We start from the raw sequence: 24,570 nt of genomic DNA, 5'->3' as shown, positions 1-24,570 counted from the left end.
TTTGGTCAATTTTGTCAGTTTGGTCAATTTTGACAAATTTGACAATTTTGTAAATTTTGTAAATTTTGTCAATTTGGTTAATTTGGTCAATTTGGTCAATTTGGTCAATTTGGTCAATTTGGTCAATTTGGTCAATTTGGTTGTTTTGGTCAATTTGATTAATTTTGACAATTTTGACAATTTTGAAAATTTTGTCATTTTTTTTGAATTATTATTTCATTTTCAAGAATTTTTTTTTCACTCACCCAGTTCCTTTTTGTGTGACACCTTGAGCATTTCCGTCGCGTCGGACAGTTCGCGCTCAAACTCTTCTTGCACCTGCTGTATCCGGAGGCTAAAGTGCTGCTCCATGTCGCGCTTCTCCTTCTCGTGCTGCTCCTTCAGTTCAGCTGCAAGGTCGATCAACAGTTAGTAAGTTTTATTTGCTTGACGATCTTCTCTTTCTTACCAATAATTTGATCTCTCTGCGTAGTTTCACGGACCAGAACTTCTTCCAGCTCTCGCTCCCGTCGATCGACGAACATCCGCGACTGCATCAGCTTGGTGTCCGCTTCGGATTGTGCGTCTTCCATTGCTTGCTTCTGACGCTCGATGGTCTTCTTGAGGGACTCGATCTGAAAAAGAATCGATCGTTTCGTTGTTTGACTTTGATTTCTTATTTTAGTTTCTTACCTCTTCCTTCAGTTGCTTCTCGCGCATGTTGAACTTTTGCGTTAGCTCTTCAGTTTCCTGCAACGCTTCCCGCTTGAACCGGTTGATGGCGGACAGGCGATCCTCGAGGTTGGTCTGTTCCATCTCGACCCGAAGCCGGTTCATCTCGTGCAGCAGGCGATCCTCCCACTGCATCGCGATCTCACCGCGGGCGATCTCTATCCGGTTCAGGGCTTCGCGTTCCTTCTCGCATATTTGGCTGAAAGTTGATCGGAGGTTACTCCTAACGGGCTTGACTTACTGATCATTCAGATACTTACTATTCACAGCGGGTTTTTAGTTGCTGGGCTTTGACGATTTCCGCTTCCAGTTTGTTGCTTGCGTCCTCGAGTTCGTTCCTGAGCCGATCGATTTGGCGCGTCATCACGGTCAGTGTTTCCTTCTGATCGTTTGTCAGTCCACGCAGCTTGGTTGCCTCTCCCTCGAACGATCGCAGCCGAATGGCCTGAAAAAATCAACGGTTTGTAACGTTTGGTTAGCTCACCCTTTCGCGATCGTACTGACCTCTGCCATGTTGTTTCGGTTTTCCTGCTCCAGCCGAGTCGCTTTGTCAATTGCGGCCTTCCGCTCTCGTTCCACCGCTTCGAGCTTCTCCTTGCAGTTCTTCTGCATCGATCGGAGCTTCCACTCGCAGTCTTCCATGAGGTGTTCCTCCCGGTCCGAGTGGTGCGTCCGCAGCTGTTCAAAATCACATTTCCACTTGGCCTCAACCTGAGAACGCTCCTTCAGCGCCAACTCCAGCGCTTCCTTGATAATCTTCTGCTCTTCGGCACGTTCTTCCTGTAATTTCTCCTTCTCCAGCCGAAGTGTCTCCGCTTCGGCTTTAGCTTCCCCAAGCTGAACGTTCAGCTCGTTCGCCATCTGGCGGGTGTCCTTCAGCTTTTCCGTTAACTCTAGCATTTCTACCTCTAGATTTTGATACTTAAGATTTAGCTCATCCTCCTGGTTGGAGGACTTCAGTCTTAGTGAGTCTATCTCGGCGTCTTGCGTTCGCAACCGTCCCCGGATACCCTCGCACTCCCTGCATGCTGCGTCCAGTTCCGCCTTGAGACCTGAAGCGGAAGAAAGAATCGATCTCAGTTTTTAAAAAATCACAAAAAGCAAACTACCCCTACAAGATTCTTCCTTCGATCCCGCGATCCCCATTGTTCTTCTCCAAGCAGAACGTCAATCAAGCGCGCGCAAAGCGGTCAATGTTCGAGGCCTACTGTGATGCGTGCGACGAAGATCCACGGCGGCAAGCCCGTCAATCATATCATTTCAAACAGGGCCTCCCTTGATCCGGTCACGGGAAAGTGCACGTAAAAGAGACTTTTGTTTAAACTGCTGCTTGATTAACTACCTGCAGGTTGAGCAGTTTTGTGTTCTGGTAGCACTCGGTTGAAAGCGAAAGTGTACCGGTGCCAAGTCATCGCCACACAGTCGTCATCGTAGACGGCGTGATGTCTCTTTCTTTTTCCACTATTTTTGGGTTAAACATTGTCAACAACTTGGTTGAGTACAGTTTAAGTTGGTCGTAATAAACACAAGTTTTTTTTCTTGTCAGTTTAGTGGGTCGTGATTTATATAAGGGTTTGACGCAAAGTTGCTCAACATTTGTGGAGGTTTAACCAACATATTTAGAAAATTTTATCAAACAGATGGTTTCAATGAAAATAATAATGTTTTTTTGATTAGACAAGCAAGGAAACTCTAATTTACCCCTAAAACTAAACAAAAAGGAAAACAACTCAAACCTTGTGCGTCATCACGCGTCGTGTTTGAACGACACATCGGAAACCTCATAAAACGTGCTTGTATAATACCTTTTATGAGCTTGATAAAACCATGTAACAGTCAAATATCTTAGATCTGGTTTACGACACACAGTCACAGATGAATATCTGTTTCATCGGAAGTAAATATGTAAATTTAAAATGACTTTTTTTAGTGTGTTTAGGTTATTTCCATCAAATGCAGCATCAGAATGACAAAACATGTTGCTCTACTTTCATCCATGACCTTTCGTTGTGAATTTTTAATCAAGCCTAACGGTAAAATAGTTCCTCAGCACCGGCGCTTCTATCCTACGATGATTTTCAAAAAATCAAGGCCGACTAGATTTGGTGAAATGAGCTAATGCTTAATTCATGCAAGATCGTTATAAGATCTGTCCACCGCCTACTGTCTTGCCGTCGAAAGTAAAAGTAGGAGAAGGCCTCAACCTTTCCTCACTGCGCTAGGTTCAACTCCGAATTCAGTCTAGTCTGGACTGTGGCCGGAGTTGGTCGGTTAGCTAAAAAGTGATCCTCGCGATGGCCGTGGCACTGATCGTACTGCTCGTGTGTGTTCTGCTGCTGTGCATTGGATACGTAAAGTATCAGTACTCGTACTGGTCCCGACGGAATGTTCCGTTCATCGAGCCCCGGTTTCCGTACGGTAACTTTGCCGACGCGAACCGGAAGTCGATCGCGGACGTCGCGATCGAGCAGTACAACCAGATGAAGAACAAGGGACGGTTCTTTGGGTTGTACTTTTTTCTTCAGCCTCTGGTGATGATCACCGATCTGGATTTGATCAAGACGATCTTCATTACGGATTTCACCTACTTCCCGGATCGTGGCGTGTACCACAACTTCAGGGATGATCCACTGAGTGCCCATCTGTTCAGTTTGGAAGGAAACAAGTGGCGATCGTTGCGCGCGAGGTTAACTCCCACGTTCACGTTGGGCAAGATGAAGATGATGTTCCCGACGCTGAAGGCGGTTGGAGACAATCTGTCGGAATACCTATCAAAAGCGGTTGGCAGTGGGACGGAGTTGGAGCTGAAGGACTACATGGTGCGGTTCACGATGGATGTGGTGGGAAATTGTGCGTTTGGGATCGAGTGCAACAGCTTTCTGGAGCCGAACAGCGAGTTCAGGATGTGTGGCAAGGAGTTTTTCGACAGTCCGAGACATTCGACGATGATGCGATTGTTTTTGAGATTGTTCCCAGAGTTGGGTCAGAAGTTGAGGATCAAGTGGCTGAATGATCATGCGGCTGGGTTCTTTTACAAGTTGGTGAGGGACACGATCGACTACAGACAGAAGAACTCGGTGGAGAGGAATGATTTTATGAGCTTGTTGATCGCGATGAAGAATAAGGGAGAGCTGTCGATGGACGAGACCGCTGCGCAGTCGTTCATCTTCTTCCTTGCTGGCTTTGAGACGTCCTCATCTAATCAGACATACTGTTTGTACGAGTTGGCCAAGAATCCGGAGTACCAGGACAAGGCTCGAGAATGCGTACTGAATGCGTTGAAGAAGCATGGTGGGGTGACCTACGAAGCCGTCTCCAATATGCAGTACCTGGATCAATGCATCAACGGTTGGTATTGATCAGCTGATCACTTTCCGATTACTCATAAACTCTTTTATTTCAGAAACATTCCGTCTTTACCCCTCGGTCCCCGTTCTGGAGCGGAAGGCATTCCGGGACTACAAAATTCCCGGCACGGACGTGATCATCCCCAAGGGCATGAAGGTCCACGTGCCGTCTTTTGCGATCCATCGTGACGAGCAGCACTACCCTGACCCGCTGCGATTCAACCCAGACCGGTTCCACCCGGAAGAGGTTGCCAAACGGCATTTGTGTACCTTCCTGTCGTTTGGTGAAGGTCCACGCATCTGCATTGGAAAGCGCTTTGGAATGCTGCAGTCCAGGGTGGGTCTGGCGAACGTGCTGAGCAAGTTCCGGATCTTCCCCTGCTCGAAGACGGCTATTCCGTTGGAGTACTCGACAAGGTCGTCCGTGTTACAGCCTAAGGGTGGTTTGTGGCTGAGGCTTGAACCTTTGTAGATGTTAAGTATTGTTTTCAGGAGATAAATATTTTACACAATAAAGTTTGTTTGTTTATAAAGTGGTTCGTTCTGACAATTCTGCGCAATTACCGGGATAATCATTATTCAAAGTCACCCTACCGCAATGGAAGACAACAAAACCTCAAAGTGTTATTGTTGATAAAAATAATCTTCCTCTTAATTTCAACCTTTCGAGTCCAAGTGACTCTCTGTCTCACGTTGTCAAAGCGGAAAACACACATGGTGGGGGTGGATGTTCTTTTGTGCGCTATGTAAATACTGCACAATCTCATTTCAGCGCAGAGGCGAACTAGTTAGACAGACGGTTTTTCCCAAAATAGCACGCCACGAAGTCGTAAAAGATGATCGAAGACGCTCTTTTGTCGTGGGAAGACAGTAGGCGACGCGCCGACGGGAAGGAAGCCAATCAATCGGTGAATTGATCGCAGTAGGTTAAAGGTTTCGAGCAGGACTTCCGTTGCAACGTTGTGCTTTTTTCCGCCTACTTTGATGCGACGGAATAAACATCATTTGCCGGCGAGTCCGGATGCGACGTAAAATTTGCAATATTTTCCTCCTCGTGAAAAATTTGTTTACGCCAGACGACACAAGACATTTTGCGTCATTTTGGCAAACCGGCCGCGCGTTCTGTTTATCGTGCGTGATATTTTCTTTCTTCGCGCCGTTTTCTAGAACACGCCTCGTGCGCGGCAAAATTATTGTCGACCACGCGTGTATGAAAGTGCAAATTTCCTGAAATTTGACAGCGCCGTTACACAGGTATACATTTTTCAGCGAAACACCCACATTTATAACCACCCGTGGGATTAAAATTGCCGCTTATATTAGCGATGAGTTCATCGAAACGACTTTTTGCGAGTGCTTAGTAGCTAAGGGGTAAACTCACGTTCAATGTTGCATTCCTTCAACGACGCGTCCCGTTCCACATCGTCCAGCCGTCGCCGCAGTTCGAACACCTTGGTCTCAGCCTCACTGGCTCTCTTCTCGGCATCTTCGAGCTTTGCACTGTAGCGCGATTCCTGATTGACGAGCTCCTTCCTGAAAAAAATACCAAACAAAAAAGTATCACAGATTAGTTGACACGGTCATCCTAGTAGGCCATTACCCCCAAAAATGGTCGCGCGCCCCACGTGACTACTACGATATGCTATGTGTTCGAAAACCTTGCCAAATACGACAGACTCGGCGGCACCCCAGAAATAGATCAAAGCACACGGCACGGCCTACTGCTGCCGATGTCCGTTTTCCGATGAATTTTCCCAAACGCATGCGATGATGATCTTCACGTGAACTTTGCCAAAATTCCTACGAACCTCACGCCACAGTGAGTGAGCGATTTTCGTTCAATAAATTTGCATGCATTGCGTCAGTTTGTGCAGAGACAGAGGAAAAAAAAGGACACACGACTTGAGGCTTCGAAATTGGATTATTTTAAAATTAATCGGCATTTGCAGTACTTGCACTGGCAACGGGTAGACACGGTGTCGCGTTGAAGACGGCAGATTGGTCTCGTATGATTGTGGATTGAAAATTTAATGAAGATTGACTGTATTAAAATCTAATTTTAATAATCATGAATGACAAACCTCTTTTCTATTTTCTTGAACTAGTTTTCATAAACGGCAGGTAGCAAACCAGAATTTGCCAGGAATTAAAATAATTGGATTGAATGTAGGGGAAATATGCCCATTTTAATCACTCTAAGCTGTTCGACCAATTGTCATCACTTTTGCCGATTTCCGCTATTGAATCAACATTTTCAGAAGGATCAACAATGGAGAGTTGCTTGCTCACTTTTATTTGAGCTATTTATTACATTGGAACAGTCAAAAACACTTTATGAAAGTTGTAATCCATGATCAAAGTGCTGATAGGCCGATAATAGAAATAGGCTGAAAAAGGGTATAATTCCCCTAACATTGAGTAAATCTACCGAGAACTTGTGAGTAACCAAAAACCCAGATTTTTTTAGTTATCTAGGATACAAAACATACATTACACAGCGTAACAAAATATTTTTTTTATTTTTTGGCAGCACGAAAAAAAATGCTCCTCTAGGGATCGGCTTCCTGAACAAAATGCAACCTGGCGCATATTTTTATTGTTATCCTAACTCGAGATATTCAATGCAGAAGTTTTGCATATGAATCACCCCCCGTCGGAAAATATTTTTTTATTTTGTTTTCTCTGTAACTTATGATCAATTAGGTCTTTTTGGACGCTTCCGGTGTCATTCGACGGTAAATTGTTAGAAAAACTCAAGATTTGGTCCCATTGGCCGGTTCCCGTAACCGGTTCCGGAGGAAATCCGGAATATTGGCCAAAACTGTGCAAAAACTTCAAAATTTTGAAGTTTTTTGCTCTTAATGCGAAGTGAACACACTATAGCATGAAACAATCCATACAAACTAAAAAAATGTTGGTCCCAGCATGTTTGAAGGTGTTTAATTGAAAAGGTGGCCATTGAGAACCGGTTCCGGTCAATCCGGATCCGGAAACTCCGGAAAAAATTAAGCAATATTTTCACAATTCCAATGTGTCAGACAGATATAAATAAAAGTGTTGTTGAAGCATTCTTTGCTACTTCATATTCATATTACCACAAAAACATGGCCAAGTGGCCAACGGGAACCTGCTCTGAATGTTCCGGACAGGCCCGTAGCCAGGGGGGGGGCTTCCGGGCTGCAGCCCCCCCCGAAATTTTTTCCAATTTTTTTAAAATTGAACTACCTTAAAAAAACCTAAAATCAATGATTGTGTGTTCTCTTCCCAGAAATAATTTGTAAGATAGAGAATCAAGAATTGATTGATCAAACTAAGTAATTTGCCTGTCCATTGCCGGGCTCAGTTTTTGTAGATTATGGATCCAAAATTTGGATATTTAAAAATTGAGCTGCAGATTTGAACATTGTTCCATTCAGTAACATCTCATTTATCTTGTAGTTTTAGCATTACATTGGTTAGGATGGTCCAAATCTGGGCTTACTTGGGGCTATCCCCTGAAATCAAAGATTTACGCATCACTAGCCTAAGTTCCAAAATTTGAGCTTTTTCTGACCACTGACCACCAAGTTTGGGCAAAATCGTCAAATTGTATGGAGAAAAGCAACTGTTTCAGTTTTTGACCAACGGAAGGCGCAATAACTATCCGGTTCTTATCAATTTTCAGAACTAATATCTTCTTTAAATTTGGAAAAAACTTTCCCGAAGACACCTTATTTTTTTGGGTTTTTTGCTAAAAAGTTATTAACCTTCGAAAATAGCAATTTCCGAGCGGACTGCTCTAAGGGGCTACATAGAAATAATTACCGTCATCTGAGGCGAATCGGGACTACAGTCTGAATAGGGACAGCAAAAATCCTTAGATCTTGTTGTCTTATTTTTGATTGTAGAACTTAAGTATGACCCCTGAAGAACCATAAAATAATTTAGAATTTTTGGATTCAATGTGGCGGTCAAAATGGAGGTCAAGAAATATTTCTGGTGTTTTTTTTAAAGGTCTAATAAACCAAATTTCCAGTTTTTGCTTTTTGGGTGCTTTTGAAACCGTCAGGGGTATTAAAAAACACCCAAAAAGCAAAAACTTGGTGTATTGGACCATTAAAAAAACAGATGCCGAATTTGATGTTAAAAACAAGCAAATAAAACATGCCGATTTCATTTGTTCCTGATTCGGTTATCCGAAGTCCTTCGAACTTCGGATAATCGAAACTTTGGATAATCGAGGCTTCGGCTAGTCGAATTTGGATTGTAAAATTAATAGCCCTCCTTTATTTGCATTAAAACCTTTAAACTGTTAATACATGTTTTTTCTCTACATTTTTCAAAATTTATCATAATTTCTCAAAAATATTTAGATTTTGTTTTCAAAAACGAAAGCATTTAATATGAAAAACATTTGAGTGAATTTTGACTATTATCAGAAATACAATTCTAATTTTATCGTTTTGGTTTTAAGAATATGGTTAGTTACATATCTAAGACCTTAGAGAAAAATGCTTGAGAAATATCTGTGTGTATTTTTTTATTACTTTTTCGTAAACCTTTTTTCCGAAACCACTCGTCCAAAATGCTTTCTTTTGGTCACATTTTTTAGTTTCCACCGTGGCCAATCTCCAATTTTTATTTAATATATCAAAATTCGGAAGATCAAATAAGTGAATACTTATTATCAACTAATTTTCACTTTGTGCATGAGCTTGCGATTTTTAAAGGAAGAAATAAAATGATAAAAATATTCAAAACGTTAAAAAAATTTAAGCTTGGATTCAAAAACTCTGAAATTAAATTAATTAAACATCACTTTCAAATTATATAATTTCTGATCAATAATTCATTTTTAAACTATTTAATTTCTATTTTTTGGATTTTACAGATTAGAATTTGCATTTTGAAAATTTTAAAATTTCTTTATTATTTTTTTTATAATTTCTTATTTCTGAATATCAATTGTAAATATTTTCCAAAGTTTATGTTGCCACCTTTCCGAAATGGACCAAAAACAGAGAGCAAATACAATATTTAAAAAAAAAATAGCTTCACAATTTTAATGGAAATAACTTATTTCGATTAAGTCTTTTTAGGACCAGCGACCAGGTCGGTCCGGAAAACAAATTTGAAATGTTTTTCCTGCTTTGATAATCATATACGACATGTTTGGGCTCGTTTAAAAATATTTAGAATTTTTGTAACATGTCGCGGAACCGCGGAAAGTTTTTTCTCACGAAAAAAGGATTTCGCCATCAGCTAGATATTTTGAAAACTAATGATGCAAAACAACTGTACTGATTTAAAGTGTGTTTTGAACACTTTTAAAATAATAAAACCATAGCTTGTAGTTTTGATTTGTAACCCTCTCAACTTTGGTCAGAGTTTAGTGACATAAACTTCAGAATAATATTCGCAACGGCTAATTGAAGATTTAAAAATTTTACACTTTCAAATTTCTAAATTTTCATAATTTTTGATTTAAATTTTTTTGGTATAAGACAAAGAAATGCCAGAAATCAAAAATAAAAATAATAAAAACATAAAAAATTTAAGATAACAATTCAACAGAATAATATCAAAAAATCTGAAATTCCAAAAATTAAAAAATCTAAAACTGAAAAATTAATAAAATAATTGATACTTAAGAAATCCTAAACTAAAAAAAATATCATTTTAAAATTAAGTTATTCAAAATCCAATAAATTATGTTTTTTCAATCTTAATTTTTGGATGCTTTAAATATTTTTATGTTTGAATTCTAGTATTCCTAAATTAATTTATATTTACCAGAAAATTAAGTGATTTTTGTAATGGCTTTTCCCTTATTTCAGCATTTTAAGATTCAGCGTTTTGATAGTCAGCTTCATGAGGCAATTCTTCAATATTATTTAAGCGAATACATTATTTTCAAACGTTATTTTCAGTCGCATCCAAATAAACAAATCAAAATCTCATCAACACATATTGCTCCCGAAGAAATATCAAACGACGCTTTTTGTTTCTGTTCCTTTTCAGCTGCGTACCGCTTAAGAGAAGTCTTTTCGTAAACCTTTTCTTGACCGTTCCTTGAGATTTTTTTGTATGGAGTTTTAAGAGTCTCCGTACTACAGGACATTTTTTAAAATTTTCGTTTGAAAGTAAAATATAGTTCTTGTAGCAAAATTCAGACTAAGATTTGATTTACAGGAAAAATGTAATTGATTTAAGAATTCTTACATAAAGTATTCTTTACTTTTAAAACAAAAATTTAAGATAATAATTACACATGATAATTTCAAAAAAATCAGAAATTCCAAAAATGAAAAAAATCAAATACATAAAAAAATATAAAATAATTACAACTAAAAAAATCCTTAAATTATAAAAAAAACATTTTTTATCATTTTTAAATAAAGATATTCAAAAAATAATTTTCAATCATTTCAATAAATTATGTTTTAATAATCTTATTTTTTTGATGCTTCGAATATTGGTATGTTTGAATTCAAGTGCAGACTAAGATTAGATTTACAGGATAAAACTAATCAATTTATGAATTCTTACATAAAGTTTTCTTTATTTTTAATTTAGCAAGGTTTCGTAAATATAAAATTTCTAAACCATAAAATGTGCAGGATTTTGTTCCTAGAGTCAAGATATTGCTTGAACAAACATCGATTTTAATAAATGGTTACAATCCTAAATTATTAAACATGTATATAGATTAAAATTTTATTAAAAAATTATCTTTAGAATTGAGATCTGATTAAATTTTTTTGTCATGTTTTAAAATTTTATTTTTGCTCAAATTCTGGACCAATTTTCAGAATACAATGAGTAATGAATTTGAAAATGGCGTTTAGTCGGAATATTAAAGTTAAACATGATTCGTTTTAATGTTTGATGCAATCGAGGAAAATTTTAACGGTTACATATGCATTTAAAAATGGTTACATATGCATTATTAACAACTCTTCCAGTGAATATTTTGGCGTTAAAAATTAATTTAATACATTTTATCTAAATTTTTTAACACATTAAAATTAAACACAGGCACTGATTTTTTTCTTCAAATATATATTTATTATAGGCCTACACAGAAAAAAAATGTGAATTTACTCGACACGGAAAAAATGAATCACATGTAAACTCAGTTGATGTAAACTTGAGATTCGACGTAATTTTTTTTTGTTGCCATGGAGACACTTCAGAAGCTGAAATTTCAACGATTATATTTTTTTTGTATTTCATTAAAATTATTTATTTTTGAGAGCACCAGGAGCTTCGCAAAATATGAAATGGCTTCAATAGCTTAGAACAATTAAAATAAAACATTGTTTAAGTTTGTTTATAAAATTTTAAGAAAAACAAATATTTCAGTTATGAGTTTTATGTTGTGCTAGAAAAAATGAAAAATGTTAGATAAACCATCACAATTATCACACAGCTGAAAATGTAAATCCAGACGGTTTAAAATTTCTCTCAGTATAAAATACAGAAAACATAATACTTATGGTTAGATAAATCGATATTTCTTTTAAAAAAAATTTATGCTTTCAAAAATTTGATTCAAGTTAAGTATATTTTAAATTTAGCGACGTTTATCACGAAATTGGATTACAATTAAACAATTCAAGAAAATGTTAAAAAAACACTTTCTCTACTCCTTTAATACAAACTAGCTGTTAAAATAAAGAAAAAAATGACGAACGAGTTTCTTCAATAAATACATTGATAACTTAATATGAAAATCTTCGAAAACTTTTTTGCATACATTACATTAAAATTTTACAATTCATCTCAATAATTATACCACAAACCAAGTGATGGTATAAATGATTTGCTGATTTTTATACTCCTTGAATTTTTGCACCCAAGCCCCCCCCGAACAAAAATCCTGGCTACGGCCCTGGTTCCGGATCAGGGAACCTGTGGAAATTATATTTTTTTTTATTAATTTTATGAAGCAGTTTTTATTAAGACATTTTCAATGTATCTGAAAAAAATCTGAATTGATTCAAAATCAAAATCAGAAATGTGGCCAAGTGGCCAACGGTAACCTGTTCTGATTGTTCCGGATCATGGAACCAGTGGACACTTGACATTTTTTTTTTAATTTTAAAGGCGGTTTTTTATCAAGAAATTTTCAAGGTTTTATTTGAAATCAGCATTAGAAATGTTTCCAAGTGGCCAACGAGAACCTGTACTGACTGATCCGGATTAGGGAACCAGGAATCACATGAAAAGTTTATTAATTTGAAAAATGCATATTTTAATTAGGAATATTTCTAGATTTCTTGAAAAATCTAAATTTATTTGAAATCAGAATTATAAATGTTGCCATGTGGCCAACGAGAGTTCTGACTGGTCACAATTTTTATTAATTTAAAAAATATATATTTATTTTACTTATTTTTAAATTTTTGGAAAAAAATCACAGTTTATTTGAAATCAGAATTGGAAATGTTGCTAAGTGGCCAACGGGAACATGTTCTAATGTTCCGGATCAGGGAACCAGTGGTCACTTTGGAGTTAGTTTTAAAATCATAAAATACATTTCTATTTGGATTTGAACCACACTTTACCGCTTACGAGACGGAAGCATTACGGCTACGTGGCTAGGGCACTCCGTTCGCAACAATTCTATTTCTAATTCTTCGCTGTCGTGCTAACTTGTCGTACGTGCATTTTGGGACAAATAGATCTAAGAACGCCATTTTGTGCACTCACAATGCCTCACCTTTTTATCTTCACAGATCCCCAAAATTCGATTTCAATCCTGAGATATTCCATAAAACCCAAAAACTCCGTGCAATTTTGCCACTTTTCATATGAAAGAAGTTTCAATCTTGTCATGCTATCTTTACAAAGCTTGAAAATTGATGTAAGTGCAACAATTGGCCAAAGGGATTTCAGGTCAAAACGCGTTTGACACAGGAACGAGCTCGACTTGGAAAACGTACCATGGCATTTGAACACTTTGTTCGTGGTTCCCAAATTCATAAACGCTTGTTAACGATTTTGGGAACTCTTTTTTCTCCGTGCCGCAACCAAATTCAACCAAACTTCAGGACGATGCACAGAATGGTCAACCAAACAAAACGTGTTTGTTTTTGTCTACATTGCGTGCTCTCGTGTTGTTTATTCAAGGTCAAACATGAAAACGCGTTTTTCTCGGAACGTCAAAAAGCGACGTTCGAGAAGTTAGCACGACGGCGTCGAATTGTAAATAAATTCGATTTTTCCCGGAATCTTAAAATTTCATTAATTAAAAAATGCTTTATAAAATATACAAAAAAAAATTAAAGTGTCATCTGGTCCCCCTCTGGTTCCCTGATCCGGATCAGTCAGAACGGGCTCCCGATGGCCACTTGGCCACATTTCTGATTCTGATTTAGAATTAATTCAGATTATTTCCAAGAATTTTAAAATTTCTTTAATTAAACATGATAAGTAAAATATATAATCAAATGCAGGGTTGTTACGGACGGCGCGGATCGGACGGATGGCGCGTTTCGCGCGGATAGCGCGGATTTTGCGCGGATTTGCTGACTAATTATGCTCAGGCGCGGATTTCGCGCGAATGGCAGTTTTGATAAATAAATAGATAAATAGATAGAATTACTTTCAAGTTATTAAGAGAAAAAATAGTATCAAGAATTACGTGAATTTGTTTTTTTTTCCATTGAGTGCAATTTCAATTTCTCATTAATAGATTTTATTTTTCTGAAAATGTTTGTATTTTCTTAATACGAACCGTCGAAAAATTAAGATGAAGATTATGTAGAGATAATTTTTTAAATGTATGGTTGAGAATTTCTTAAATAAAAATATGACTACACTTAACTCATTTCTTAATATGTACGGCTCTGAATATGAAATTTCTTTTGAGTTTGGAGTAATTTTTTTTAACCTTATTTATTTTTAATTGTATAGTGGATATATTCATTTGCCTTTGAATTTTAGATGAGTTTTAGCCGTAGAAATATTTTTCTAAATTTAAACATTCTTGGCGAAAAATAAAAAGATCAGAACATTCAAAAATTAATGCTCCATTATTCGAAACACAAATTTCATCAATTCAACTTTTTTTTATATTTTAATAATTTTTTTAAACATTTTTTTTAAAATTCAGATTAAATTTTCCAAAATTTCAAAAATCGTAATTAAAAATAATCCAAAATTTCTAAATTCAGAATTTTAAAAATCTGGAATTCAACTCCAAAAAACTTAAAACTCAGAAATTCAAAATTTAAAAAAAAAATTCAAAATTAAAAAAATCAAAATTAAAAAAAAAAAACAATATTTGAAAACAAAAAAAATATTAAATTCAAAATTTTGCAAACAAAAAAAACGGAAATCAAAAAAATCTCAAATAAAATTTGAATTCTTAGATTCCCAAATTCCAAAATTTTTAATTTTTTAAATTCTTAAATTCTTAAATTCTTAAATTCTTAAATTCTTAAATTCTTAAATTCTTAAATTCTTAAATTCTTAAATTCTTAAATTCTTAAATTCTTAAATTCTTAAATTCTTAAATTCTTAAATTCTTAAATTCTTAAATTCTTAAATTCTTAAATTCTTAAATTCTTAAATTCTTAAATTCTTAAATTCTTAAATTCTTAAATTCTTAAATTCTTAAATTCTTAAATTCTTAAATTCTTAAATTCTTAAATTCTTAAATTCTTAAATTCTTAAATTCTTAAATTCTTAAATTCTTAAATTCTTAAATTCTTAAATTCTTAAATTCTTAAATTCTTAAATTCTTAAATTCTTAAATTCTTAAATTCTTAAATTCTTAAATTCTTAAATTCTTAAATTCTTAAATTCTTAAATTCTTAAATTCTTAAATTCTTAAATTCTTAAATTCTTAAATTCTTAAATTCTTAAATTCTTAAATTCTTAAATTCTTAAATTCTTAAATTCTTAAATTCTTAAATTCTTAAATTCTTAAATTCTTAAATTCTTAAATTCTTAAATTCTTAAATTCTTAAATTCTTAAATTCTTAAATTCTTAAATTCTTAAATTCTTAAATTCTTAAATTCTTAAATTCTTAAATTCTTAAATTCTTAAATTCTTAAATTCTTAAATTCTTAAATTCTTAAATTCTTAAATTCTTAAATTCTTAAATTCTTAAATTCTTAAATTCTTAAATTCTTAAATTCTTAAATTCTTAAATTCTTAAATTCTTAAATTCTTAAATTCTTAAATTCTTAAATTCTTAAATTCTTAAATTCTTAAATTCTTAAATTCTTAAATTCTTAAATTCTTAAATTCTTAAATTCTTAAATTCTTAAATTCTTAAATTCTTAAATTCTTAAATTCTTAAATTCTTAAATTCTTAAATTCTTAAATTCTTAAATTCTTAAATTCTTAAATTCTTAAATTCTTAAATTCTTAAATTCTTAAATTCTTAAATTCTTAAATTCTTAAATTCTTAAATTCTTAAATTCTTAAATTCTTAAATTCTTAAATTCTTAAATTCTTAAATTCTTAAATTCTTAAATTCTTAAATTCTTAAATTCTTAAATTCTTAAATTCTTAAATTCTTAAATTCTTAAATTCTTAAATTCTTAAATTCTTAAATTCTTAAATTCTTAAATTCTTAAATTCTTAAATTCTTAAATTCTTAAATTCTTAAATTCTTAAATTCTTAAATTCTTAAATTCTTAAATTCTTAAATTCTTAAATTCTTAAATTCTTAAATTCTTAAATTCTTAAATTCTTAAATTCTTAAATTCTTAAATTCTTAAATTCTTAAATTCTTAAATTCTTAAATTCTTAAATTCTTAAATTCTTAAATTCTTAAATTCTTAAATTCTTAAATTCTTAAATTCTTAAATTCTTAAATTCTTAAATTCTTAAATTCTTAAATTCTTAAATTCTTAAATTCTTAAATTCTTAAATTCTTAAATTCTTAAATTCTTAAATTCTTAAATTCTTAAATTCTTAAATTCTTAAATTCTTAAATTCTTAAATTCTTAAATTCTTAAATTCTTAAATTCTTAAATTCTTAAATTCTTAAATTCTTAAATTCTTAAATTCTTAAATTCTTAAATTCTTAAATTCTTAAATTCTTAAATTCTTAAATTCTTAAATTCTTAAATTCTTAAATTCTTAAATTCTTAAATTCTTAAATTCTTAAATTCTTAAATTCTTAAATTCTTAAATTCTTAAATTCTTAAATTCTTAAATTCTTAAATTCTTAAATTCTTAAATTCTTAAATTCTTAAATTCTTAAATTCTTAAATTCTTAAATTCTTAAATTCTTAAATTCTTAAATTCTTAAATTCTTAAATTCTTAAATTCTTAAATTCTTAAATTCTTAAATTCTTAAATTCTTAAATTCTTAAATTCTTAAATTCTTAAATTCTTAAATTCTTAAATTCTTAAATTCTTAAATTCTTAAATTCTTAAATTCTTAAATTCTTAAATTCTTAAATTCTTAAATTCTTAAATTCTTAAATTCTTAAATTCTTAAATTCTTAAATTCTTAAATTCTTAAATTCTTAAATTCTTAAATTCTTAAATTCTTAAATTCTTAAATTCTTAAATTCTTAAATTCTTAAATTCTTAAATTCTTAAATTCTTAAATTCTTAAATTCTTAAATTCTTAAATTCTTAAATTCTTAAATTCTTAAATTCTTAAATTCTTAAATTCTTAAATTCTTAAATTCTTAAATTCTTAAATTCTTAAATTCTTAAATTCTTAAATTCTTAAATTCTTAAATTCTTAAATTCTTAAATTCTTAAATTCTTAAATTCTTAAATTCTTAAATTCTTAAATTCTTAAATTCTTAAATTCTTAAATTCTTAAATTCTTAAATTCTTAAATTCTTAAATTCTTAAATTCTTAAATTCTTAAATTCTTAAATTCTTAAATTCTTAAATTCTTAAATTCTTAAATTCTTAAATTCTTAAATTCTTAAATTCTTAAATTCTTAAATTCTTAAATTCTTAAATTCTTAAATTCTTAAATTCTTAAATTCTTAAATTCTTAAATTCTTAAATTCTTAAATTCTTAAATTCTTAAATTCTTAAATTCTTAAATTCTTAAATTCTTAAATTCTTAAATTCTTAAATTCTTAAATTCTTAAATTCTTAAATTCTTAAATTCTTAAATTCTTAAATTCTTAAATTCTTAAATTCTTAAATTCTTAAATTCTTAAATTCTTAAATTCTTAAATTCTTAAATTCTTAAATTCTTAAATTCTTAAATTCTTAAATTCTTAAATTCTTAAATTCTTAAATTCTTAAATTCTTAAATTCTTAAATTCTTAAATTCTTAAATTCTTAAATTCTTAAATTCTTAAATTCTTAAATTCTTAAATTCTTAAATTCTTAAATTCTTAAATTCTTAAATTCTTAAATTCTTAAATTCTTAAATTCTTAAATTCTTAAATTCTTAAATTCTTATTTTCCTAAAATCTTAAATTCTTAAATATATAAATTCTTAAATTCCTAAAATCTTTAATTTTTGGAAGAAAATATTTCAAATATTGGAAACGCAATTTTTTTCGGAATTATTCGAAATTAAGTGAGGAATTTGGAATACAATCTGTATTAAAATTCATAGATTTTGAACTTTTAGAATTTCGAAATCTTAAATTCAATCATATTAAAATTTTAGATTTTGGTTTTTTGAGCTTATATTTATGAAGTTAAATTTTATTTATTAGATTTTTAAATTTTGTTTATACCAATTGGTTCATAATTTTTTATTTTGTTTAAATTGGTCAAAATTATTGTAGTGTTCCTCTGATTCGCAAAAAGAATTTTTTTTGTGACACTTTTCTTGACGTCTCTTTAGGTATTTTTTGAAAGGATTTTTTGCTTTCATTCCTTCAAACATAAAACGAGTTTCATTTTTTTATCAAATACTTTCTGTATTAGTTTTTTTCTTTGGAAATAATGTTTCTTGAATGTTTGACGCGATTTTTTTTATATGGCGTGGATTTCGCGCGGATTGAGGTTTCGGTCGACGCGGATTTGGCGCGGATTTTCTTTCGACTTTCCCGTAACAACCCCTTAATTAAAATATGCATTTTTAAAGTCAATAAAAAAAAATCAAGTGTCCTCTGGTTCCCTGATCCGGATCAGTCAGAACGGGTTCCCGTTGACCACTTGGCAACATATTTAATTCTGATTTTAACAGGAATTTAAAAAATTAAATTCTGAATTTTTATAGGAATTTTAAAATTCCATTGATCAAAATATGATTTTGAAAACTTGATAAAAATTTCAAATATTCACTGGTTCCCTAATCCGGATCAATTAAAACGGGTTCCTGTTGGTCACCTGGCCACATTTCTGATTCTGATTTTGAATTAATTCTGATTTTTCAAGAAAACTAGAAAATTTCTTAATTAAAATAAGCTTTTATTTAAATCAATAAACATTTCAAGTGACCCCTGGTTCCCTGATCCGGAACATTCAGAACGGGTTCCCGTTGGCCACTTGGAAACATTTCTAATTTTGATTTCAAAGAAACCACTATATTTTTCAAATTAATAAAAATTGTGACCAGTCACTTGACCACTTGGCAACATTTTCAATTCTGATTTCAAATAAATTTAGATTTTTCTTTAAATCTAGAAAATTTCATAATTAAAAAATGCTTTATAAAAAAACAAAAAAAAACAAGTGAACACTGGTTCCCTGATCCGGAACAGTTGGCCACTTGGCAACATTTTTATTTCTAATTTAAAATATATTCAGATTTTTCCAGGAATTTAAAAATTTCATTAATTAAAATATGCATTTTTAAAATTAATTAAAAAAAATCAAGTGTCCTCTGGTAACATGATCCGAAACATTCAGAACGAGTTCCCGGCAATATTTCTAATTCTAATTTCGAATGTGTTCTGAATTTTTACAGGAATTTTTAATTTCATTAATCAAAATATTTTTTTTAAGCTTGATAAAAACTTCAAATGTTCACTGGTTCCCTAATCCAGAACATTTAAAACGGGTTCATTTTGGTTACCTGGTCACATTTCTGATTCTGATTTTAATTAATTCTGATTTTTCTAGAAAAGTAGAAAATTTCCTAATTAAATTATGCTATTTTAAATTAATAAACATTTCAAGTGACCACTGGTTCCCTGATCCGAAACATTCAGAACGGGTTCCCGTTGGCCACTTGGCCACATTTCTGATGCTGATTTCGAATTAATTCATATTTTTTCCAGAAACCTTGAAAATTTCTTGATAAAAAACCGCCTTTAAAATTAAAAAAAAAATGTCAAGTGTCCACTGGTTCCATGATCCGGAACAATCAGAACAGGTTACCGTTGGCCACTTGGCCACATTTCTGATTTTGATTTTGAATCAATTCAGATTTTTTTCAGATACATTGAAAATGTCTTAATAAAAACTGCTTCATAAAATTAATAAAAAAAATATAATTTCCACAGGTTCCCTGATCCGGAACATTCAGAGCAGGTTCCCGTTGGCCACTTGGCCATGTTTTTGTGGTAATATGAATATGAAGTAGCAAAGAATGCTTCAACAACACTTTTATTTATATCTGTCTGACACATTGGAATTGTGAAAATATTGCTTAATTTTTTCCGGAGTTTCCGGATCCGGATTGACCGGAACCGGTTCTCAATGGCCACCTTTTCAATTAAACACCTTCAAACATGCTGGGACCAACATTTTTTTAGTTTGTATGGATTGTTTCATGCTATAGTGTGTTCACTTCGCATTAAGAGCAAAAAACTTCAAAATTTTGAAGTTTTTGCACAGTTTTGGCCAATATTCCGGATTTCCTCCGGAACCGGTTACGGGAACCGGCCAATGGGACCAAATCTTGAGTTTTTCTAACAATTTACCGTCGAATGACACCGGAAGCGTCCAAAAAGACCTAATTGATCATAAGTTACAGAGAAAACAAAATAAAAAAATATTTTCCGACGGGGGGTGATTCATATGCAAAACTTCTGCATTGAATATCTCGAGTTAGGATAACAATAAAAATATGCGCCAGGTTGCATTTTGTTCAGGAAGCCGATCCCTAGAGGAGCATTTTTTTTCGTGCTGCCAAAAAATAAAAAAAATATTTTGTTACGCTGTGTTATCAAAAGTCAAAATGTAATAAGGCTAAAAATCTGTAAATTACTTTTCGGTTGCAAATTTGATTTAACATTTAAATAAAAATTAAAAATACCTTCAAATCTGAAGCGAAAAAAAATGTTCAGAGAGAAATTGTGTTTTTTTTCAAATATTACAATACATTTTTTCCAAAAAAATATAACTCGGAGGCAAATTTTTGCTTAATACTTTCTATGGCTCAAAAGTTTGTCCCCTAGAACATATCTAACAAAAAATCAAAAATAAATAGTCCAGATTTTGGGAAATTGTTATTTAAAAAAAAGTTAATTTAAAAAACAAGCATTTTTTTCGTGTACTGATCTGAATAGTCCTCATCAATACCTACAACTTTGCCAAAGACACCAAATCGATCAGAAAATTCCTCCAGAAGAAACAGATTTTCGAATATTTTCGTAGCAATTTCGTATGGAAAGCTGCCAAAATTGTAGCCTTGTATAGGTGAACCAATGACACAAAATGGCTTCTTAGGTCTTAGGAGCAAATTCAACAAAAATATAAATAAAATCTATTTCCGATTTTGGAAAAGAATTTATTAAGTCTGGACTGTAGTTCCACCATATTATCAACATGTGTTTCGAAAGGTAAATGTGGAAAGGGAAGAGTGTTGACAAAAGTAACTGCCTTTTTAAAAACAATGTGAAAAATGTAATTCCCTCCAAGCCCATTTTTTTTATTTTCCTCGTGTTAGGAGGTCATTTTGAAAAAAATGTCTTCTCATGTTTTATGTTTTCTTGTTTCATTTTTAAAGTATAATAATTTGCATTTATCATGTTTAGTTAATTTTATTTCTGATAGTATTTGGCTTACTCTACCACATCCTATAATTGCCTTATGCATTTTTAGTTGTTTTAGTCACTTTATTATTTTTCACCGTTTATCATTTAAATTGACAAAAAATATATTGTAATAATGTATTTTTAAAAACATTGGCAAAGTCAGATACAACAAGTAAAGCTTACAACCCTTAAATTTTCTTAAATTTTAAGAGATTTTCTATGCATATTAATTATCAAAAAATTCTGGAAATAGATTTTGGCAAATTTTTAGTTCAAGGCCCGCCTTAATGCTACAAAAAATGAAAAAAATAGAAAAAAATGATTTTACCCTTTCTGTTGCACAAAAGAGCATTTAAAAAATATTTGCCTAAACAAATCTACCTTTACTTAATTTTGCTCGCCTTACTGAAACTGGTCAAATGGAAGATTTGACCTGAAAAATATTCAGTTGTTGAATGCAGTCCACCATACTAATTTTAAATCCGTACTGCACCGGCCATTGGACATTTTGGATCAAATCCAAAGCGGAGTAAAATGGTTTTCTTTGAATTGTCCGGACTGTCAACACACTTTCGCCGCAATTAATCATCCAGTGAAGGACATGTTTAAAAAACATACCGGCCTACTGCGCCAACCAGGAGACCTCATCAAACATCTTCCACCAAATACCTTGCGTCTCCATGACAAAACTACGGCACCGCATGGCCTTCTGTGACAATGAACTGTTTCCGTTTCATGCGGCCACCGCGTGCATTCCGACCGACAGCAAGGTATTACGTTGTCACATCCGGACTTAACTGTCACCGAGTCGAGTGTTTGTGTGATTGACGAGCCGTGATGGATGAGCCTTTCTCTCTTCTGAACCTAGTCCAACAAAAAACGCTTCTTTGTGTTGTTAGTAGCTTTTGAATTTAATCGGCAAGAAGGTTAGTGAGAACGAAAACAAGGGATATTTACATTTCACTGTTGAGTTTATCAACTGTGTTGAAGGGCTTGGTTGCCTTGTCGGCGTTGCTGGGTTGGACCACATCCGGCAGGCTGATGGTGTCCTCAGCGATCAAAGTAGGCCCATTGCCGAGGATGGGCAGCGACTGGGATCGACGTTTCGATTCTTCCTTTTCGGCTTCCTTGTGGTGACCGTTTTGGAGCTTTGTTGCACTGGAGTCATCACTTGAGTTGTATTTGAACTCGATTAGATTGGGGGGCTTGGTAGCAATGATCTCCGCTGGGGGAGGGGGAACACTGGGAGAAATGCCACTGTTATCACTGTTAAATGCATTGGGTGGATCGTTACAGACACTGAGCACTATGTTGACACTGTTTTTGTGATTATTGTTATTCACAAGCGAACCGGGTGAAGCTTCCGTTTGCATTCGGTCAGCATTTTTTTGCACAAGATGTTCCTCATAACTCGGTGCTTCTAAATTTAACGCGTTTGGGAGGGATTCGGTACTGCTGTTGGCACTGCTGCTAGCACTACTGCTGTTGCATAAGTCGAATTCCTGTAAGGGATTGCCTTCGAGGATGAGTTGCTCACTGAACACTACTCGCTTTTTTGGACTAGCTCGCGGCTCACTTTGATTAGGCGAAACAATGATGGCCTTGAGTGGTGAGGCTTCTTTGGTGGTTGCTTGGATGGCAGCTTGCAGCGGTTCTGTCTGATCCAAGGAGGCGGCTGTAGCTGCGGGTGTACCGGGAGATAGCGACTCCTTGGCTTCGTAGAAGACATCTCGATCGTCGCTAATATCGTCCCGAGCAGCATCCTCGATTTTAGCCGGCACCGTCAGGTGCGGCTGCTGTTGCGGGGGTTGCTGGATTACCAGAGTAGGCGGCGATTGACGATTTGGAGTAATTGATCGTCGGCAGTTATTGTTCGATGGTTCACTGGGTTTGCTTGGCTGTTGGCCCATTTCCTCGTTACTCGATGTTACGTGTTCGCTAGTTACGGTTTCACTACTGGCCGTCGGTTCGCGTGGACCATCTTTAATCTCGTGAGATTCAGTGTCGGTCGATGAATGAAGTTCCGCGGTGGGACACGGTTCTGCCACTAAACTGCTGTTTAATAATTCATTGCCGCCAACAACGTCGAGCGTCGTGTCTGTCTGGGTTAACGGAATCGGTGACGTCACAGTCTGCAGCGTCGGATTCTCACTCACACCGGCGTCACCAGGAGTTTCACGATCTTCGGCCAACGAGGGCTTGTTGTTGACCGTTTCCGAGTGTGGCACGATGCTATTTTTATCCTCGTGATCTTCGGCGTTTTTCCCATTGACGTCACCGGCCGTGAGAACACACGGAGCAGCAGTATTCTGGTTAACGATCTTCACCTTCGGCTCTTCTGGCTTGGAGTTATGCTCACCGTGATTAACTTTGCTATCATCACTTTCGTGTACTTTGACCACATTCTCAGCAGACTGTGTCACAACGTTCGCGGTCACCACGGTAACGGGTTGCTTTGTGTCGCCTTCTAGATTGATCTTTTCGGCGGTGACATTGCACGCTTGCTTCAGTTCGAGCAGGTGGTTATCCTTAGTAGACTGTTTCTGGCCTTGATGTTGCTGCTGCTGTTGCTGATTCTGCTGGACGTTCTTTCCGCCCTGGTAGCGTCTTTTGTTTTTCCCCTTTGCCATTGTACTTTCGAGCAGGTTCGCGCTTTGATTGATACTAGTTGATTGCTCCCCCCGTTGTCTTCGTGACACTCGAGGATCCTCGCACTCATTGATCGCTTCTTCGTCGTTGTCGTCGTCGTCGGTCTCTCCTTCGTCCGCGAACTCGATCACGCTACCGTCGTCACCGTCGTCGTCCTCTACACCAAACGAACGACCGTTCTCGCGGATTATATCATTCGGACTGGTGAGGATGCTGGCCGCAGTTGGCGGTGAATGCTGCTTATTTTTAACACTTTCGCCCTCTCCGCCATTTCCGCTGCACGACGACGACGACGACGCCATCGTGGGACTTACCGTGCTGGCATCTTGATCGAGCTGCATAGGAGGCGGTGACGGGTGCGGCGTCTCCTCCGAATTCGGTACGCACGCGCCCAAGGCAGCCGACTTCGCTGCATCGGGTTGCTGCGATTGTTGCGTTCGATCTTGTTTTTGTTTTGATTTTTGCGACTTTGAACGTTTGAAAAAGTTAAACATTTTTCGAATGCTTGATTGTTTGCTTTCCGCCTTGGGTTTCGACCGCTTCTTGGCAGTGGGTTAACAACAATTATATTGATACACTCTTTTTTCACGCACCGAAACTCATCTTCCTTGGCCGCTGACCAACTGTGTAGATGCGATGACTTCTACCGGCACACTGTGTACGCATCGAAAGAATTGTCACCGCTGACGACCCGACTCAGCTAGCTTCCTCTCATTCAGCGCAGCGCATTTCATCATCCAAAATGTTCACAAACATTCATAAATCCGTCACGTTCAGTCCCGTGTTGCAATATAGAATTATGCAACTTTTCAAAAACCTCTTAATTTTTTTTTTTAGGAAAACATTCAACAATAGACATTTCCGCTAGCTTGAGGAGTTTTGCAGTGTCACGTTTCCTCGTTTGACGAGCAGCAATCAGCGCTAATAGGTTTAACTACCAACGAACGACCATGCGTCTCCACGCACTCGCTCGACGAGTCAGACGAAGCAAACGCAAGTAAACACA

At 34.4% G+C, this 24,570-nt stretch overlaps 2 protein-coding genes across 6 annotated transcripts in view; one reads left to right on the top strand and one right to left on the bottom strand.

The window, feature by feature from the left end:
• LOC120428932 (trichohyalin-like) overlaps positions 1-24,570 on the bottom strand; it is a 47,616-nt gene that overhangs the window by 4,153 nt on the left and 18,893 nt on the right. The window contains exons 1-7 of one of the 5 annotated variants that reach the window (XM_039594076.2): positions 21,873-24,186; positions 5,440-5,591; positions 1,216-1,763; positions 972-1,156; positions 673-910; positions 449-614; positions 246-389 (exon numbers count right to left, since the gene is read on the bottom strand). In XM_039594076.2, the coding sequence (XP_039450010.1) occupies positions 246-389; positions 449-614; positions 673-910; positions 972-1,156; positions 1,216-1,763; positions 5,440-5,591; positions 21,873-24,058 (3,619 nt within the window). In that variant the 5' untranslated portion in view covers positions 24,059-24,186. Of the gene's footprint in view, positions 1-245; positions 390-448; positions 615-672; positions 911-971; positions 1,157-1,215; positions 1,764-1,826; positions 1,975-5,439; positions 5,592-21,872; positions 24,187-24,570 lie in introns of those variants that run through there. The other 4 variants (XM_039594078.2, XM_039594077.2, XM_039594079.2 and 1 more) reach the window with 4 other exon arrangements.
• On the top strand, positions 2,110-4,552 carry LOC120428937 (cytochrome P450 6a2-like). Its single transcript, XM_039594084.2, has 2 exons — positions 2,110-4,059; positions 4,115-4,552. Exons 1-2 carry the CDS (start codon positions 3,006-3,008, stop codon positions 4,528-4,530), a joined length of 1,470 nt encoding a protein of 489 aa, XP_039450018.1. The 5' UTR covers positions 2,110-3,005; the 3' UTR covers positions 4,531-4,552.

The sequence above is a fragment of the Culex pipiens genome, chromosome 2 (assembly GCF_016801865.2).
Source record: "Culex pipiens pallens isolate TS chromosome 2, TS_CPP_V2, whole genome shotgun sequence".
In the NCBI taxonomy this organism is placed as follows: Eukaryota; Metazoa; Arthropoda; class Insecta; order Diptera; family Culicidae; genus Culex; species Culex pipiens.
Note: the sequence above shows the minus strand (reverse complement) of the source record. Positions and strands in the feature narration are given on the sequence as shown.

What these genes read in the sequence shown, in the direction of transcription:
- LOC120428937 (XM_039594084.2), top strand. Translation starts at nt 3,006, where the DNA reads ATGGCCGTGGCACTGATCGTACTGCTCGTGTGTGTTCTGCTGCTGTGC. An exon ending in CCTGGATCAATGCATCAACG is followed by an intron (nt 4,060 to 4,114) that starts GTTGGTATTGAT and finishes CTTTTATTTCAG; the next exon opens with AAACATTCCGTCTTTACCCC.